This window comes from Peromyscus maniculatus, chromosome 9 (assembly GCF_049852395.1).
Source record: "Peromyscus maniculatus bairdii isolate BWxNUB_F1_BW_parent chromosome 9, HU_Pman_BW_mat_3.1, whole genome shotgun sequence".
Classification (NCBI taxonomy): Eukaryota; Metazoa; Chordata; class Mammalia; order Rodentia; family Cricetidae; genus Peromyscus; species Peromyscus maniculatus.
The window spans coordinates 67,460,095-67,478,838 of NC_134860.1; the positions used below are offsets into that span (position 1 = coordinate 67,460,095).

At 48.3% G+C, this 18,744-nt stretch overlaps 1 protein-coding gene across 3 annotated transcripts; it reads right to left on the reverse strand.

The window, feature by feature from the left end:
• Nucleotides 1–4,707: 4,707 nt before the first annotated feature.
• On the reverse strand, nt 4,708–11,523 carry Synb (syncytin b). Of its 3 annotated transcripts, XM_076544027.1 has the most exons (3): nt 11,134–11,523; nt 10,316–10,485; nt 4,708–7,312 (listed from the first exon to the last, which is right to left on the reverse strand). In XM_076544027.1, the coding sequence occupies exon 3, from the start codon at nt 7,150–7,152 to the stop codon at nt 5,296–5,298; it is 1,857 nt and encodes a 618-aa protein (XP_076400142.1). In that variant the 5' UTR covers nt 7,153–7,312; nt 10,316–10,485; nt 11,134–11,523; the 3' UTR covers nt 4,708–5,295. The 3 variants fall into 3 exon arrangements, with proteins under 3 accessions (XP_076400142.1, XP_076400141.1, NP_001292168.1); XM_076544026.1 differs by lacking the exon at nt 10,316–10,485; NM_001305239.1 differs by lacking the exons at nt 10,316–10,485; nt 11,134–11,523 and having other exon boundaries at nt 5,280–7,152.
• Nucleotides 11,524–18,744: the final 7,221 nt, after the last annotated feature.

Consider the following 18,744-nt stretch of genomic DNA (forward strand, 5'->3'; position numbering starts at 1 on the left):
GACAGAAATGTGCCTCAACTTTTGACAAAGGTCCTGTTTCAGAACTGTTGATCAGAAGTTGTTAACACTCACAGGATGTATCCCAGCAATCAGGAGTGTGAGGCAAGGGGATTGCCACTGTTTGAGGGCAGTTTGTGCTATATGGTGAGTTCCAGACCAGCCTGAGTTCAGTGGGAGACCCTGTGACATACAAACAAAAAAGGATTTCTTCAGCCAATACATATGAATGCCCTATCCCACTTCTGGATTCGAGACATGAAGGCCTGAGACATATGCAAAACTTTTGGAAACATTATTTGTAGAGGCTATCTAAATATTCAGTAAGAGGGGAAATGAAGAAGTGATGACGTGTATTAGTGAAATATTACACAGCCCCTAAAAAAACGTGGCTCTGTTAGGCAATCACAAAGGAAATGATTCATACACTGTTGGGTAAAAAAAAAAAAAAGCACAACTCTGTGGCCATGACACTCACAGAATGTCTGTGCACAGAAATAAAAGTGAAATGACTTGTGACTCTTGTTTTTCAGATTTCAGTTAGTATGTTATTTCTGTGATTTTAAAAATAATATCACCTCCTAATGGATAGGAAATGGGAAAGTGAAATTTGCAACAGTGGCACTGGTGGAGGAAATTCAACTTATCAATGACTAAGACTATCCTTGGGTTTTTTTTTTAATTAAAAGAGATTCTTGCAAATGTGAATATGATTATAATCTTCAGAGTCAGAAGATTTTTAAATTTTTCTTTAAAAAAAACTACTGCGTAGCTCTCGCCTCTCACTGAAGAAGCTTCTCTTTGCAGCAGATAGAGACCATTACAGAAAGCCATAGCTTGTCAAATTGCAAAGGACAAGCAACCATGAGGTACCCAACCACAACTGCTACATCTACGACTCAACCCCTATACCTGAGGCTCCCAGAACATGGACGTGGAAGGGACAGAAAGGTTATAAGGACCAGAGGACCGAGACATCTGCTGGGGAAGAGTGGTTTTGTTGTTGTTGGTTTTGCTTTATTTTAGTTTTTTTGTTTGTTTGTTTGGTTGGTTGGTTGGTTGGTTTTGGTTTTTCAAGACAAGGTTTCTCTGGGTAGCCCTGGCTGTCCTGGAATTCAATCTGTAGACCAGGCTGGCCTTGAATTCAGAGATCCCCCTACCTCTGCCTCCCAAGTTCTGGGATTTAAAGGTGTTTGCCATCACCTCCCAGCAACAGTGTTTTCTATAAGACAGAGAAGTGGCCCCCAGGAAACTGCAACAATACGGTTGCCTAAACAAGCCCCGAAAAATGACACCACCTATTGACATGGCAACATGGATGGGGGAATTCTCACAAGGCTCCACCCCTAGATGAAGAACTACAAGCAATTAATGGTTGCTAAGAGAGAGAGAAGCAGTCTTCTCCAGGAATGAGGCCCCGAGAGGATATCCAGTCCCAAAGAGGTTAGCCCTAAACACATATGAGCAATACTAAACTCAGGTTGTATTTATAAATGTACATGTATATATGTAACAATAATAAAGACTAAGAAGCTGGGGCTGGAGAGGTGGCTCAGCAGTTAGGGGCACTGGCTGCTCTTCCAGAGGTCCTGAGTTCAATTCCCAGCACCCACATGGTCACAACTGCCTATTATGGGATCTGATGTCCTCTTCTGGTGTGCAGATACACATGCAGACACAGCACACATATACATAAAACACAAATCTTTTTTTTTTTTTTAAAGAATAAAAGGCCATTGAGGAGTGTGAGGGCACAAGAGGAGTTGGAGGAAGAAGAAAAGGGGAAATTGTGTAACTCTAGTATTTATATATGAAATTCATACAAAAAATAAATATTAAAAATCAAACTATGAAGAGAATTCAAGTCAGGCCCAACTGCAAATCTGTGAGCACTTGCTGTAAGTGCTCAGTATTTTTTTTTCTACCTCTCTATATGATGGCCCGTGTACCCATATGTATCTTATACTCACTGAATTGCAGCGGCCACATTTCTAAGATGCCCTTGCAGCCAGTGGTCCAGATGTGCTGGTCTCCCAGTAGATGAACTGGAGAGACCTGGACGGCAGAAGTGCAACCAGAGCCGTCTGCTGCTGCTTGCTGTTTTCTGCTCCCCAAGAAGGCTGCAGACACTTGGGGTGTGGGTGTCGGAGAGGACTGCACTGCAGTGTCTGGCCACCAGACAGATGGCTGTTGAGAGGCTCTGATGACAGGAATGATGGCAGCCTCCCAAGCTCTTCATGAGAGCTTCATATGTGACCTCCTGATCCCCCGCCTTCGGTGATGTGAAAGTTAGCTGTCCCCTCGAGAAACCATCTAGGCTGCGTGCATCTGAGAGTTTATCCTCAGAGACCTAGCCTGGAGTCTGCTCTCCGCACCCCCAACACCACCATGCAGAGCAGCAAAAGGGCCCGGTGGAGGAGGACTCACAGCTGGACATGGGAATCCAGCAGCCAGCCTGGAGGAAGGCCTGTTGGGACAAGATCCACATTCCAGCCCTAGAACCCTGTGTTTTGGACACACCCTGTGCTGACAAAGCCGCTCTTTCTTTGAAAGGCAGGAGCCCAGGAACCCAGGATCAGAAGATTGGCTGCTGAGTAGATAGATATTCTCTCCAGGGTCAGGTCAGGAGGTGCAGAGTGATGATTCCGCTGGAGTCTTGCATAAAGTTCCTGACCGTTGAAGGCCTGAAGATGTCAGCATGCCATCTGCCCCAGGCCAACTGGAAGCCAAGCTCAGTTTAGAAAGAGGAAGTTGCTGAGCATGCAGTGTGCACAGCCTCTAACTTTGGCTCAGAGACCTGTGCCAGCTCTGGTTCCACCATTTACTGACAATGAGCTTCTGGCCTCTAGACTGGCCTGCTTCCTCTGTAGGCTACAGCCACGGACACTTAACCACACGCAAAGTGAAATACTTGGGAAGGTTGAAAATGAAAGCATCTACATGCCGACTAATTTTAACTCAAGTGTATACATGAAAAAGCCCACAAACTCTCTCACAACTGCCCATATCTGTCCCTATAATCCCAGAATCCCTTGCTTTTCCAAGGACAGTACTATTTATAGACTCTTGACCTGTGACTCATCCTCAGGAATAAGTTTTCCCCAAGACACAGAAGAAAGAAACAGAGAAAAAAAATAAAGAGGTGGGACAGAACTGCCTCAGTTTACCAGGCTTCCTTTGATCACAGGTGGTGACAGGTATGTAGAGCTGAGAATCCCATCAGCAGGTAGAGGGGACCTGTTAACCTACTCCATCTCTTAAGAGTCTGCCCCCTCCCTTCTCCTGCCTCAGCCACTCCAGTCCACAAGTCACCATGACAACGTGACATCAGCAAAGCCCAAGTGCTGAGAGCTGGTCCGGTTCTGCTCCTGGGGAATGCCTGCCCCATACTGCATGACCTGAAGACACCATCTTGGACCAATATTTCTGCACTGCTGTGGGCCTTGCTCTCACTCCATAGCCAAGCCTCTCGCGGTCTGAAAGCCCAGAGTGGCCAAAGGGGATGTCAACGCAGGGCTGGTGGCGTGGGAGGCAAAGCGGTGAATGTGCTGCGGCCGAAACAAATCCTACCCGTGCCTCTGTAGGGTGGACCATAGGCCACCCACCAGCTGCCCTCCGCGTTGGCTGGCCCATAAGATTTCCCCCTCCCAGCCCATTTTCACAAACATACCGGTGCCTCTCATACCTAGGAAAATCTCTCTTCTCAGCCTCACGCTTTAAACTGCCGCCAACCCCCTCCCCCATCCCAAAGTCCTTGAAAGCGTTACCTCCTTTCCTCACTCCTTTATGGCACACTTTTCAAAACCCTGCGCAGTAATTTTTAACCCCTGCCATTTTCTGTGGGTTCTCAGTCTTGGAAGGTTCACTGATGACTTCAATGCCAAGTCAGGCCCTGGCCCCCAGCTGTCCCCATTCCTGTCACTGCCCTGGCAGGAATGAAGGGGCACTTACACTATCAGGCTATTGAAAGGATTCCTAAGAAATTGGGATCTCCCCAGGAGTCTCACACCAGATGAAGGAAAGGCTGAGGTGCTGCCAGTTAGGAGGAGCTTGCCTCTCCAGAAGAGACGCCACACAGCTAGGATAACGTGTCAGACCACCTTGCAGAAGAGACCAGACTGGGGCAGTGATGACAGGTGGGACTGGCTGTGAACAGGACTGCTTAGTTATGCACACCTCTTGCTTTCTATTTAAACCTAAAGCTCCTGTCAGAACGTGAGGCGGAAGGGGGCTCCATGGACTTCTTTGTTCCTCTTCCCAGGGTGGCCACACTGAATAAGTCTTCTTCTGCTTCTCACTATTAATTGTGACGATAATTGACCTATTGAGGACAGGTGGCCAAGCCTAGTTTGTTAGGGCTGCCAGAGCCCCAGCTCGGCCCCTAACAACTCTGGTAACATCCCCAGCACGAACTTCTAGATCCCCCCCCTTCCCCAAATCCTCCCTCGCTTTCCACTCTTTCATCCCACCCACTCCACCTCTCGTTCCCCTCTGGGTTCTGTTCTCCTTTCTCTCCTCCCTTCCCTGGGGTCCTCTTGCCCATCCCAGTTACCAAGTGCCGCTCAGTGTTGTATCCTTCCCCAACCTCTGCTCTCCATGCCTGGTTCATGTGCTCCCTAACGGCTCCGCCTGAACGTTCTACCACACCTACAGTTCAGAGGTGATTCGTGTCTTGGGCCTCCTGTACCAAAATGCTTCTAGGGGGACCGCTTGAAACAACAGAAGTTTATTATCTTTTGAAGGGTGAAGTCCAAGGTTGAAGGGACAGTAGTGTCTTATTCTCTCTGAAAGGTGTCATAGAGGCCCTTGCCGGCCCCTTCCAGCTTCTAGAAACTCCCTGCCACCTCAATGCTCTTTGTGTGAGGTCAGAAAGCAAGAAAGATAAGGGATCAAGCGACTCCATGACAGCACAGACACGGAGAACAGAGATCTCTAGAATAAGACACTAGAGAGCCCACTCTCCTCTTACAGACTGGGGCACTGAAAATGTTCCTTCTGTGGCCTCCACTTGGCCATTGCTAGGAGCAGCTTAGGAGCTCAGTTGAGTGTCGGACTAAAGAATGTCAGGTAACAGAGAAATGTCTCTCATGACCACATCTCGGGGACGGCATAGTGATAAGGGAGGAAGGGCTTGAATCTGGAAAAATAAATGATTTTAGTTCTGGAGGCCAAATTGCTGTCGTTTCTGGAATTGTCACTGATACAAAACCCTGTGGCCATGACTAACAACTCCTGACTTTGTTTCCATTAGCTGGGTGGGGAGGAGGGCACAGCTGGTGCTCTCACAGCTGCTTCCTGTTACGCAGGAGTGGGGTCTTCATCTGGGGAGTCCTGGGGCAGTCTTTTATACTGGCAATTTCGGAGGATGCTGTCCACATGCCTTTGGGTGGTGTCCTGGACAAAGGAGCCAAGTCTCTGGGACACACAGCGGGCCAGGCAGTTAAGAAGACAAGACCCAAACGTCAGTAGGAAGAAAATGAAGAGAAGAGGTCCCAGGAAGGGAGCCAGCCATGGTAGCCAGTGTCCAGGGTCAGGCCACTGTCCCCAAGAGTCGGAATGTTGGCCCAGTTTCGATGCTCGCTCCCGGAGCTTCCTTGCAGCATCCCGGACTACTCCAGACTGGTTGACGTAGAAGCAGCACTCCTCCTGGAGGAAGAGACAGGTGCCCCCTTTCTCGGCAGTGATGAGGTCCAGAGCCCTGCGGTTCTGAAGAACAACGCCTGCGAGCGAGTCTATTTGGTCCTGGAGGGTAGTGATAGAGGCCGCTATTTCGTCCAGGGTATCCGAAAGAGCCTTAGAAAGCCTTTGGAAATAAAAAGTTGAGGAGGCCAAGCCAGCTATACCGGTACCAAGGGCAGAAGAGATGCCCAGGCCCGCGAGGAAGGGGAAGAGGTGAGGGGACCTTTTTGGGCGAGAAGCTGAGGCTGAGGAAAGAACGGAAGCAAAGAGGGGGACGGACACCGTTTGGTTATCGGGGAGGAGCTCAATATCCGGGTACTGGAAGACAAGGGTACAGACCCCAGACCAGTTGGCCGGGAGACAGACATACGTTGATGTCCCACAGAGGAAGAAAACTCCTGACGAGTTGAGACAGAAGGAGTATGAGAAGGTAAGAAGATGTGAGAATATGTTTGAGGTGACATCCCAGTTTTCATGAATAGTGACCTCATTCTCCCAGACGGAATATTGCCCAGACAGGGCGGCTCCTGTGAGGGGCTGGTAGTGGAAGAGTGGGTAGGGATCTCTGTGACCCTGGAGCTTGATCTTGAAGTAGGTAGGGTCCACTGACATAGTAATGGGGTGGGTTAAGTTGTCTGATTCAAAGAGAGTAAGATTAGAGCAGGTGCCAAAGGGAACGAGAGGACAGCGCATCCAGGGAGTGGCTGGGGAGGTATGACAGTGTTTGATGTCTATTGGGCAGGGAGAGTAGGAGGGTTCTGAGGAGACGAGGGAGGGGGGTCCTGAAAAGCGGAGCGGATTTTTCCATTTGGCATCTGGTCTTTTCATTGCCTGTTTGAATGGATGGGTGGTGGACAGATCTAGGTTTTCATGACTAGAGGAAGGTGCTAGATGAAGGGTGTGGTTGCAGAGAGAGGCAGAGAGGGTGCCTACGAACGTGGCATAAGCCGAGACCTCGAAGAAGCGTGATATGCAGAGAGGAGCCTGTGACATGAGGAGGGTCTCGGTAAAGAGCGGTCCCCATAAAGGGCGCTGGGCAGACTCGAAGAAGCGCTCCTTACCGGGATATATCACAGAGGTGAGTCGGGTGATGATCGGAAATATGCCCGTTGAGCTGACGAGCTGGAGGAAAGCAATGGCCCGCCGGTCGGGATTGTGGAAAGAATAGGAGGCCGTCAAGGGGTGGAAGAGCTGGAGGCGCCTCTCGACGTCAGTGATTGGATAGGAGGCAGGAAAGGGCTTGGCTGAGTAGGTAAGGTGCAGCTTCATGGGTGAGTCTGTCCAAGTGGGCAGAGGAGCGGGCACCGCCAGAGACCGTTGGGTTTGGGTGGACAAGCAGACCCAGCAGTTGGGAAAAAGGGAAGAGTTGGTATCACGTAGGATGCGGTGGGTCAGGTTGACAAGGGGCATCCAGCTTTCGGGATAGGACAAGGAGTAGGGGAAAAGGACAACACTGAGGACCCAAAGGCATGCCATGGCTCTTTGGGAGTGGCCAGCAGTAGTGTGGGGGCGCAGAGAAGTTGGTCCCGTGGATTCTCCAGTCCTGAAACTCCGTTCTGTCTGTCAGGGTGTTCAAAGGTGGCTGGTAAGTCTGGGTGGCTCCAGGCCACGCAGGTTATGCGTTGAAAGGTCAGACCTGAGAGAGAAGAGGTGGGGGAGGGTCACCAGAAGGAGTAAGAGTTTTAAGGTTAGGATCTGGAGCCCTTTTGAGCTCAGAGTGGCGAAGCCAGTGAGAGAGGGAGGGCCTCTACCTTGGCTGCTGTTGGGGTAGTTACAATTACGTGGTGAGACTCAGGATGGGCGTGCGTTTAGGAAGGTATTTGTGAGTCAAATGCCTGCAGAATGTGAGTGGTTAGATGTAAAGCGGTTCATACATCCAGAAATGGGAATGAGGTGCTAGAGAGAAGGTGGCGGTGGACCAGCAGTACTTGAATTCTAAAGGGCTGGGGCTAAGGGACTTTTCGGGGGTCGGGGTGGGTTGGAAATGAAGGAGAGTAAGAGGTAGATAAGCTAGCCGGGACAGACTGACTACAAGCATGAGCTGTGTTGTTTGAGATGAACATTGGTATGATTCACCTTTCCTGAGGACTGAGGTCTATAGAGAATGTGAAAAGAGGATCTGGTGCCTGGAGAGGTAGCCAAGTGTTGTTTTATGATTAAAAAAACAAGTGGGTCCGTTGTCAGATGGTACAGACGAAGGCAGGCCAAAGCGAGGAGTGATTTGAAGGCTGTGAGAAACCTCTTGGGTCCTCTTAGACAGACCTGGTGGGGAAAGTTTCTGTCACCCAGAGGGCGGCAGGCTGGGTGAAGTCGATCTGCTACTTCTGTCCCTGATGTCCTGGGGTGTGGTGAGGGAGGGAGATGGTGTGGTGGGGAAGGCCTGTGACAAGGTAGAGAGTAGAGATAGGTCTTGAGCAAGGTGAGCAGAGGTTGATGTCTCACATGGGAATCATCATGTAGGGTGGAAAAGGGGGCCCGCTCTTGAACAGAAAAGGGCACAATGGGAGTCTTAAGAATCTTTAAGGATAGTGGGGCGGTGGTGGCGCACTCCTTTAATCCCAGCACTCGGGAGGCAGAGCCAGGCGGATCTCTGCCAGTTCGAGGCCAGCCTGGTCCACAAAGTGAGTTCCAGGAAAGGCACAAAGCTACACAGAGAAACCCTGTCTCGAAAAACCAAAACAAAACAAAGAATCTTTGAGGATAGCTTGACACCCCCAACACACACACACACACACACACACACACACACACACACACACACACACGAGGTATATAGGTTGAAAAGGAACAAGGACAGGAAAGATAAAAGTGAATAAAGGAAAACACAGGCTCTGGGTAAGCAGACTCCAGAGGGCTGGGAGGATGAGAGGCAGAGACCAGTGTTACCTGTTTAATGAGGGTAGAGTCAGCTTCGAGAGCTGCCTTTGGCTATCTGGTCAGAAATGCCTTGGCGGCCTGAGCAGTGGATGACCGCTGCTGCCAGAGGCAGGCAGGCAGGCAACCTGAAGGACTTTGTGGTTAATGATAGGGGTGCTCCGTTGAAGTATGAAAGCCTCTCTGCCTTGCCAAACCGTGGCATGAAAATTAGAGTGTGGTGTGCATGTTCGAAGTTGATGTAGATGTTAGCCTTCGGTTTCCTGCTAATATGAGGGCCAGGGAGGAGGAAAGAGTTCTCCTCGCTGCCAGGTGGTGGGAGGGGGAGGGGAGAGGTTGAACTCTTTTAGGAGTAGCATCTGTGGCAGTGCCATAGCCTGAAGCTTGACTGGATTCTTTAGAAGAGAATCCTCCCATAGGGCTGAAGAGGTGGCTAGGTAGGTAAGAGCACTTGCTTCTCTTCCAGAGGCCCAAGAGTTTGGTTCCCAGAACCCATGCCAGCTGCCTCATGACTATCTATAACTCCACCTCTAGAGGAATCTAATGCCTCAGCCCTCCAGGGGCACCTGTACTCATACACATATACACTATACACACATGCAGACACACACACACACACACACACCTACACATAATTACAAATAATAAAAATAAACCCTTAACAAAGAGCTCCCACCAGAGAGGTGTTTGTTTGTGTGTGTGTGGTGCTGTTTTTAGTTGTTTTGGGGGGAGGTCTTTTTGTGGGGATGGTGCAGAGATGAGGGGAGGATATGGAGGGACTGGGAGGTGAGGGGGATTGGGGTGAATGATGTGAAATTCCAAAAGAATCAATTAAAAAAAATACGTTTTATATATATAAAGAAAGGAGCTCCCACCAATAGCCCAGCTAGAGGCCTCAGCAATGGGAGCCCCTGACATGGTGGGGAGCAGAGATTCAAGGAGATCAGCAGAGCTAGCATCGGAGTCCTTTGGAGGACTAAAAGTCTTCAGGAACAAGGGGGCTGGATGAAGGGTTTCATACCTTTGAAAGGTGACTGGGGGCGGTGCAGAGAGAGAATGTCTGTATCTATTTGACGTGAGAGGGAAAGCAAGCAACAGTGATTACGATCCCGAGGAGACTGTTGCAGGCAGAGACGGTGATGAAGAATGAGTCAGAATGTGAGTGTGAGGGCTTGTATCATTAAGACAGGAGTCTCTGAGGGTCGTTAAGGAAAAGGGCCAAACCTACGCTACTGAGTCTGTTGAGTCACATCGGCTCCTACGTGGGGGTGTTTCTCCATCAAATCGACAGAAGAGACCCGAGGCTAAGTTAGGAGAGGAGCATACAAACAGAGCAAAAGATTTGGAGGGGTGTGGAAGTAGTCAGAGCCTCCTTAAGCTTGGAGAAGGTAAGTCAGTTTGATAAATTGGTTTGGCGCAGACCCCCACACTGGAAATCCACGTAAGAAAGTAACCCACTAGGGAGAGAGGATCCCATTTAGTTTTGTCGTTGGTTTGTTTGGTTTTCCGGCAGAGGGAGTACGTCCTGGGTTATAGATTTGCAGCTTTGAGGTAATGCCACAGGAAGGGGGGGGGTGGGATGAGGCCAAAGTAGGTTGCCTGGGAGAAGACCCTAGGTGACCCTGGTCAGCTAGAAAATGAAGGAAGATGGAGATGTATTGTGGAGACAGGTCAGAAGAGGGGCGGCAGAGGAGAAGGCCGTCCACACATGGGAGAAGAGTTCAGGGAGGAGTTTGAGGCTCAGCAGATCATGAAGAGGACTTACAGGCCAAAGAGATGAGGGGTCTTATGGAATCCTTGGGGAAGGGCCGTCAGGGTTAGCTAGGTAGACATTTGGGTGCCAGGGTCTGTCCAAGTAACTGCAGAAAGATCTTGACAAAGACGGTGGAGAGGAAGCGTAAAGTATCTGTGAAGTCCGGGACTGAGAACCGACAGCTGGAAGGAAGAATGTGGGATAGACGGGTGTAAAGATTAAGGATCACCAGCAGAGGAGAAATTTACAATTTGGGTTAATCAGGCAAGTCTTGAACTAGGCGATAAGAACTATCAGACTAGGTATGCTGTGAGGAGAGTTGGTAAGTCCTGAAATGTAGACTTTCAGGACTCAGATAATTATAGCTTTAAGTTCCTTGAGGCCAGTGCGGGGAAGAGGGTATTGGGCCTCCCATACAACAAAACAAAAACAGGGGGGCCTACAACTAAAACAGTATGCAGGGTTGGAAGGTAGAAACGGTGTGGTGGGTGGTATCCCAGACCAGAGGATGGGTGGAGAATGGAAAGCCATGAAGGTGTCCTGGGACCCAGTAAGGTCCGATGGCAAAGTAGTAGGAAGGGAGTTGCTTTGGAGGGACTTCGTGATGGAAAGATAAGAGAGGCATGGAACTTTTCCAGAATGTCGTGTCCCAGGAGCGTCATCGGACAACTGGGAACAGGGAAGGGGATGACCCAAAAGGTTACACGGTCATTTAGGTTTGGTTGGAATGACTTTCACCCCTATCATTAGGGTCCTCCATACAGATCAAGAAAATCCTGGTAAAACTGAACAATTTACTCTTGTATCAGATGAAAAAGAAATAGCCTTACCCGTTACAGACCGCGTCTCCCTGGACTGAGTGGGGCCGGTGGATGGTGGGAGCAGCACCTTTCAGGCCCAGTCAGTTGTCAGCAGATGTCAGTCGCCAAGCTTGAGTCTGGTGATTGGGACTTGGCAGGAACTGGCGTCTTGCCGCCTAGCACAGTTTGATTTCCAGTGTCCTTTGCTCCCCTGAGGGGAGCGGGAATGAGCAGCGGTCATAGGCTGGGACAGGTTCTTGCTCAGTGGCCGTGGATGGGCTAGCCCTGAGAGCAAACAGTTCTACTCCCCTGTTGGAGTTACTCTATGATGAATCCCGGCATAAGGCTGCTGCCAGCGTTTGAGTATTTAAGATTCTCCTCTCTGTTATGAAAGACCTTAAAGGCTGTTTTGTAAAGTCTCTTGGCGGGGTATGAGGGGCATTCCTCTAATAGTTGGAGTTGTGTTTTTTTTCTAATGCGGGTACTGGCAGAGAGATAAAATGAAGGTAGAGATATGATTGGGGTCATGGTTTCAGGCAAGCAGGAGAAGAAAGCTGGATTTTCAACTCCCTGAGTAATCTCTTTGACTTTTGTCACAACTGACTGCCCTAAGGGCAGCCTTTCCATTCCCGCCTTCTCCTTGCAGCCATCTGGGACCTCCTCTGACTTGCACAGCTATCCCAGCTGGGGTCTGAAACTGCCCAGCACCAGCTGGGTTATAATCCTTAGCCTGGGCACGAAGCGTGTTGGTGTGCGCATGAGCCGCCATCCAGACACACTCCCTGTCCTCATAAGGAAGGGGAGAGGTCAAGGTGACACATGCCAGGTCAGGTCGGGTCAAAGGACTGGGGGGTGAGATATTGACGTTCTGTGTGATAGGCACTGGATTGGAAGCAAAGACGTTCAAACGTGGTTCTGTTTGAAACAGACCAGTGACATAAAAGGGATTATGGACAAGGATGAGGCCTTTCGGGGAAGGCAACCTCGCAGAGCAGAAGAATGGCGTGAGCTTGGTCAGGAGGAGCTGTTGAAAGAGAACAGGTGTGAGGGAGGCAGGGAGTGGCAGTGGAGGGAAGGGAGATTAGTAGGTTAACCGTCAGTACCAGGCATGCGGGGGATGGTCTCCTCAGAGGTCTGGATGGATGGGGGAGGGGAGGAGCGGGGCGCTGTCACTAGAGGTGGTTCAGCAGCAGGTAAGGCGTCTCACCTTCAGGAGGAAAAAGGCAACTCAAGGGTGGTCATTTGGGAAAAGAGGGATCCGACTCAGGAGAGTGGCAGGGGACCTGGCCAGCTGGACCGGGAGGAGGACCTGAGTGGTGGAGCAGAGACCGGCAAAGGCCGACAGGAAGCCTTGGCCCGTGTTCCACTGGGCTGGAGGGGAATTTCAAGCTTCTTTTGAATCTGACAGTCAAGTATGCTTTCCTCCGGCCAGCAGTAGCTACTGTACTTCATCCAGGACGATACTACAGCACGACATGCGGCATTTTGACTTAACAGAACCTTTTAGTCACAGGGTTGATAACTAGATGAGCAATAGTGCCAAGGGTGAGCGGCTAGGCATTTTAATATATATATATCAGTGGCAGCCATTACAGGGACTCAAGATGGTGGGTGAGTAAGAGTCTAATAATAGAAGGTACTTTAGTTTTGGAAGCCAGGTCATTTTGGTTTGGGGAATTGTTTAACCAAAATGGGGAAGCTTTCTTTAATATTTAACCAAACGGCGTGGCCAAGGCAAACACTGCAGCTCATGGGCACATTACTCCAGGGCCTACCTCCTCTGTGACCATCCTCCTGGATGACCTCCTGTGTGACTGTCCTCCTGGATGACCTCCTCTGTGACTGTCCTCCTGGATGACCTCCTCCTGTAGGACAGACCTTCCTCCTGTGCTTTTCTAGCTCTTTTTTTTTTTTTTTTTTTTTTTTGGTTTTTCGAGACAGGGTTTCTCTGTGTAGCTTTGCACCTTTCCTGGAACTCACTCGGTAGCCCAGGCTGGCCTCGAACTCACAGAGATCCACCTGGCTCTGCCTCCCGAGTGCTGGGATTAAAGGCGTGTGCCACCACTGCCCGGCTTCTAGCTCTTCTTATAAACATACCTGGCACACGGGGTTTAGGGCCTACCCTATCCTCCTATGACCTCATCAGCCATGATAACACCCGCAAAGACCATAAAGTCACACTCATGGGTTCTGAACAGTGGGGTACAGGCAAGAATCCAAAGATCCCTGGCTCTAGTCCTGACTGCTACCTTATCCCCTTAAAAAAAAAAAAACCCAGCCGGGCGTTGGTGGCGCACGCCTTTAATCCCAGCACTCGGGAGGCAGAGCCAGGCGGATCTCTGTGAGTTCGAGGCCAGCCTGGGCTACCAAGTGAGTTCCAGGAAAGGCGCAAAGCTACACAGAGAAACCCTGTCTCAAAAAAAAAAAAAAAAAAAAAAAAAAAAAAAAAAAAAAAAAAAAAAACCCACTAATCTTGGGTTGGACCCAGTTAGGGCAAAGCCCATTACAACTGTTTTCAGACTAAATTTATAACCTTTCTCTACAATCCTGACCTTTTCCCTTTGAATACTAAGGATTGAACCTAGGACCTAGCATTTAGTAGGCAAGTGATCTAAGCTAAATCCCCAGGCCTTCTTAGTATTCACTTGAAGACAAAGTCTCACTACATTACCTAGGCTGGCCTTGAACCTACTCCATTGTCCAGGCAAATCTTGACCTGCCGTCTTCCTGTCTACCTTCCAAGCAGTCTGGATTACAGGCCTGGTCAACAACTTCTCCCAACACCATTTTCTCTGCATTTTACATGATTTTTTTTCACTCCCAAACGCTGGAAAACTTAGGGCTTGCCTGTTTTTCCTGATTCTCCTTTTCTACCTCTCAGATCTCATCAGCCAGATATGTTTCTGGCCTCTGCAGAAGCATCCCTTAGAACCACCATTCTAGAACTTATTACCCAAACTAGGCCACTCTTGAGAATAAGAAAATGACCTCTTAATCACTTCAGGACAGAAAGGATAAACTGAGTGTCCTGAGAAAACCAGGACATAGGTCACCATAATCTTAGCCACTCTTGGCTTTTTATTCCCCATCATTTCCCTACATCTCCTTAGACAGAACCCCTACACACACACACACACACACACACACACACACACACACACACACACATACACACACACACACCTCTAGCCATCAAAATTGTAGCCAATATCCAGTTTCCAGTGCCAGGCACATGATGCGTATTCCATGGAGCTTCTCTGACCTCTAGGAGGGAGATGAGCCCTGACACTCCACCCTGCCCTGTTCCCCTACTCTTGACACATTTCACTCTGTAGCATGGTTCAGGTATGTCTTACTACTCCTGGGACATGCTCAGCTCCTTAAGGACATACCCTGAGATGACAAGAAATATTCCTAACTTAATAAGAATTTATTTGGGAAAGAGTTTCACATTCCTTTATAATACCCTTATAGTATTGTAGGCATCCATGGTTTGTAGAGGAAAAAACATGCTGTGACTCAGGTTTGGAGGCTCTGGGTAGATTATGGAGAAACAAGACAGAAGGGCCATACTTAATTCTTCCAAAGTCTCTATTACAAAAGGTAATTAGGAGGCCACCTCTCTTAGGATAACATGAAGTTACAAAACTGAGGACCTGGATGAGACCTAGAATATAACCTGCTCTCTATATCCCATCTTACAGGCCAGCAAAAGAGATCCAAAAAGTCTTGGAGTATGAAAGAGGTTGTTGGTACCAAAGTTCAGGTGAGGATTCCAACTCCTTCATATGCTCACTCTTCTGTTTTTGGAGTTTTTTTTTTTTTTTTTTTTGTATTATTTTGGTTTTGTTTCTTGTTTTACTTTGTTTTAAACAAGATCTTAATTTATAGCCCAAGTTAGCCTTGAATTCACTATGTAATCCAGGGGGTCTTCAAACTTGCTATGATCCTCCTGCCTCAGTTTCCCAAGTGCTGAAATTATAGCCGTGAGCCACTCCTACCTGATCAATATTCTCACCTCTGTAATAAACTCTGAGGCTGATAAGATTCCTTTATTGCTGTCATTAGTCATATCTCAGATATGTGCTCTCAAAATCAGTAGTTACCTATTCCCAGCCCTGGTCAACTTCACCCGACACAGCACAGTAGAGGGCAGCCATGTTGGCTGACTTACCCCAGATGGTTTACAGAGGCTTCCCTCCACGAATCAGACAATCAGTGATTACAATCCTCCAGGCAGCATAGGTACCCCCTTTCCAGTGCCTCAGACAGACAGCTGAGCAAAGAAGGGTGTGCTTTAGGAGAACGAAGATGGAATGGCAGAAAAGTCAGAAGCACATGGTTTGCAGACACACAAGGGTTAAGTAAAGACATTCCTCTGCTTCCCAAAGCTGCCCTTGTGAGGGACCATCCCCTGGTGACCAGGAACACCAGCCCCTACAACTGTCCCTGGTACCCTCTGCTGGGAGCATCGATTTGTACGTAGCATGTCTCTCCCTACTTCCGGCTGCTGGTAGAAGACCTTTGCAGAGTGGTCGTGAAGCCGCAGGAGAATATCACGCAAAGGAACCCTGTGCCACATCCTGACACAGCAGGGCTGAGCGAGCACCAGAGACTGTCAGGTGACGGAGAAGAAGGGTTAACCATGGCTAACCACACCTGTGGCTCCTTCAGAAACAGAGTGCTGAAGAGTGTAGGGGTGTGTACCTGTAATCCTAGCACTCAGGAGGCTGAAGCAGGGGGACTGCTATGAGTCTAAGGCTCCTAAGTAAATGTAGTGAGTAAATATAGTGGAATAAATATAGTGAGTTCCATGCCAGCATGATTTACAGTGAGATCCTATCTCAAAAAAAAAAAAAAAAAAAAAGGAAGAAAAAAGAGTGGTAGTGGAGAGATGGCTGGGGGTTAAAAGTGTGAGGACCCTCAATTCCCAACACCCACACTCTAGCTCCAAGGGGTGGCACTCTCTTCAGCTCTTCATGTGCATGCACGCGCACGTGCGCGCACACACACACACACACACACACACACACACACACACACACACACACAAGTGAAAGAGAAAACTTTAAAGAGAAGTCTTCTGAAACCAAAAGGGCAACCCCTTTTCACATTCCTCTCTTGCTCCAATTGGCTGTTCCTCTGACTCTCAGTAAACCTTGCTTACTTGCAAAAAAAAAAGTAAAAGAAAAGAGAGATAGAAGGGGGTGAGAGAAACAGAAGGACGGAGAAAGGATAGTGCTAGGAAGACTCTATAAGGAGCCCTGGCCTTAAGGCTTCCCAAATGACCCACTGTGCTACAGGATGGATCTAATATCTGTGCACAATGGACTGTGCTTGAACCAACTGGATGGTCCATTTCCCCTTGGCTAAAGCTCCAACTACACATCAACCGTGAAGTTCTAATTCGGCTTTGTCAATTACATGGGTCCCCTTGATGTAATAAATACATTCTCTAAAATGTAACCCAAGTTCACCCAGTTGGTCTGAGAAGCAGAACACTGCCACAGCTTTCCCCTGGAAATCTGCCTACAAAGGACCATTTACCAAAACTCAGGGCAGATCGTGAACACAGACAGTGTTTTTAGTCTGTTTCTTAAAACTAACCAACATTTATATTTTACAGTCCATTTGGTAGTATCCTCTAATGCTGAACTTGTGTATAACCCACTCCTAACATGAACCCACCAGAAATGCACACTTGATTCATCAAAGGGTGTGTACATAGTACTCAAGACACCATGCACCTGCTTAGGTGTAAGAATACTACCTCTTACCCATTGAGACAGGTAGAGGTGCTGAAAACATCTTTCAGCACTGATAGGTGTCCCTTTGTCCTTTAATCCACCATTTGTCCCAACAAAGCAGCCTTCCCACTTAGTCCCTAGGTCTCTCTACTCCCACAAGTGGGTGGTTGGGGACATTAAATAATGGCAGCTTACATAATCTTTGCTAACTTTCAAGCCCTTTCGCATCTCTTATCTCCTTCCCACCTAAGGATTGTGATTAAAGAGTAAGATGGAGACATTCAAGACATTCAAATAAATAGATTGAATCCATGTGTATCTCCACCCAAGGAAGGTTAGCTAAGCGTGACACTATCAGCAAGAAGAGAAGTGTGGCACAGGACTCTGTCCTTGACCAGTTTAATCAACTATTGGAAAGCATCATGGACCTCAGACTTGATTCCTCTTAGTAGATACAATGCTTCTTGGGATGTTAAAAGTCTTTAAATATTTAAAAATTTAAGCTGTCCAGACTACATAAACATCCTAGTTGGTAAAGGGCTTGCCTTGCAAGCATGAAATCCTGGATTTGTTCCCCAGAAACCATGTAAAAATTCCAAGCTAGTGGTGTGTGCTTGTAATCCCAGTGGTAGGGAAGCTGAGACAGGGAGCTCCCTGGAGTTCTCAGGCTAACCAGTCTAGAATAATCAGTGAGCTCCAGAATCAAGAGAGACCCTGCCTCAAAAAAGGTGGATAATACCTAAAGAACAATACCCAGAGTTGTCCTCTGGTCTCCACTTACACAGGCACACACATCTATATGCATGAACATGCACGTACATGCATCTATTTAAAAGCATAATAAATACTTCTTAAATGTATAAGATATTAGCAGGAGGAAGGGTGAGATTTTAGCTCTGAGCTCTGACTTCTTGGCTTTCTCTTTTACATTGTTTCTGTGTTTCTTATTTAATAAGACGGTTGGTTACATCTACATCTGGCGCCCAACGTGACAAGAATCCATTAAAAACTGTTTGGCTTGGCGGCAGGTCCGCTTTCCCGCAAGGGCAGCAGGCGGCCCGCGGCGGCGGCGGCGGCGGCGGCGGCGGCAGCGGCGGCACACGGCGGCCGGCGGCGATCGGCTTGTTAGTCCAAGCTGCTGGCGTCCTAGTCCGGGTAGCAACTTCTAGCCCGGGCCTAGGTCTGTGAGCAGCTTGCCTAAAGCCGGTGCTACAAACAACTCAGACCTGCCCTGCCTGTAAAGCCAACGCACGTGGTCGGAGCTTAAGGAAGCCAGACCCAAGCCTTGACTCGGCACAAGAGGGAACACGTGGCTGCATTTAAGCTTTAGCCGGCTACGCTTTCTTGTGCGTTCTCTCTTCTCTCTCTCTGGATTTACACCTGGGACACTAGGTGGCTGCTTTGAAAATCCCCTCGGATTTCTACTGTTCTACGCAGATTTGGTAAGTCATAATATATCAGATATTTTAAAGGAAACTATCTAAAAGAGAATTTTTTTCCACATTAAAAAACAAATGGGTTTTATGTGTGCATTGGAAGAAAATTGGTTTTTGTTCGAAATTTTAGGCAGTCTGGCAATGGAACAACTATATAATATTAGTATTGGTGGAATTATGCACCTCATCACTATAATAATCCACATTTTAATATTTAAAAAGATAGTCCATTTAAGTGCCAGGATAACAGCGTTAGAAGAACTTGTTAAACCTGTAAAAATTCAGACAGAAGAAATTAACAGTGAAGTTGTTTCAAGTCGGGATCATAAGGTTGCAGAAAGAAAGCCTGTTTTCACACAGTCACCCTTAATTTATCCTGTAACAGTACAGCAGATGCCTGATCAAATGGCTACACAAAATACTTGGGCTCCAATTGAAATGTTGGATTTAAAAAGGTT

Coding starts and splice junctions, on each gene's coding strand:
- Synb (XM_076544026.1), bottom strand. CDS start 7,152: ATGGCATGCCTTTGGGTCCTCAGTGTTGTCCTTTTCCCCTACTCCTTG.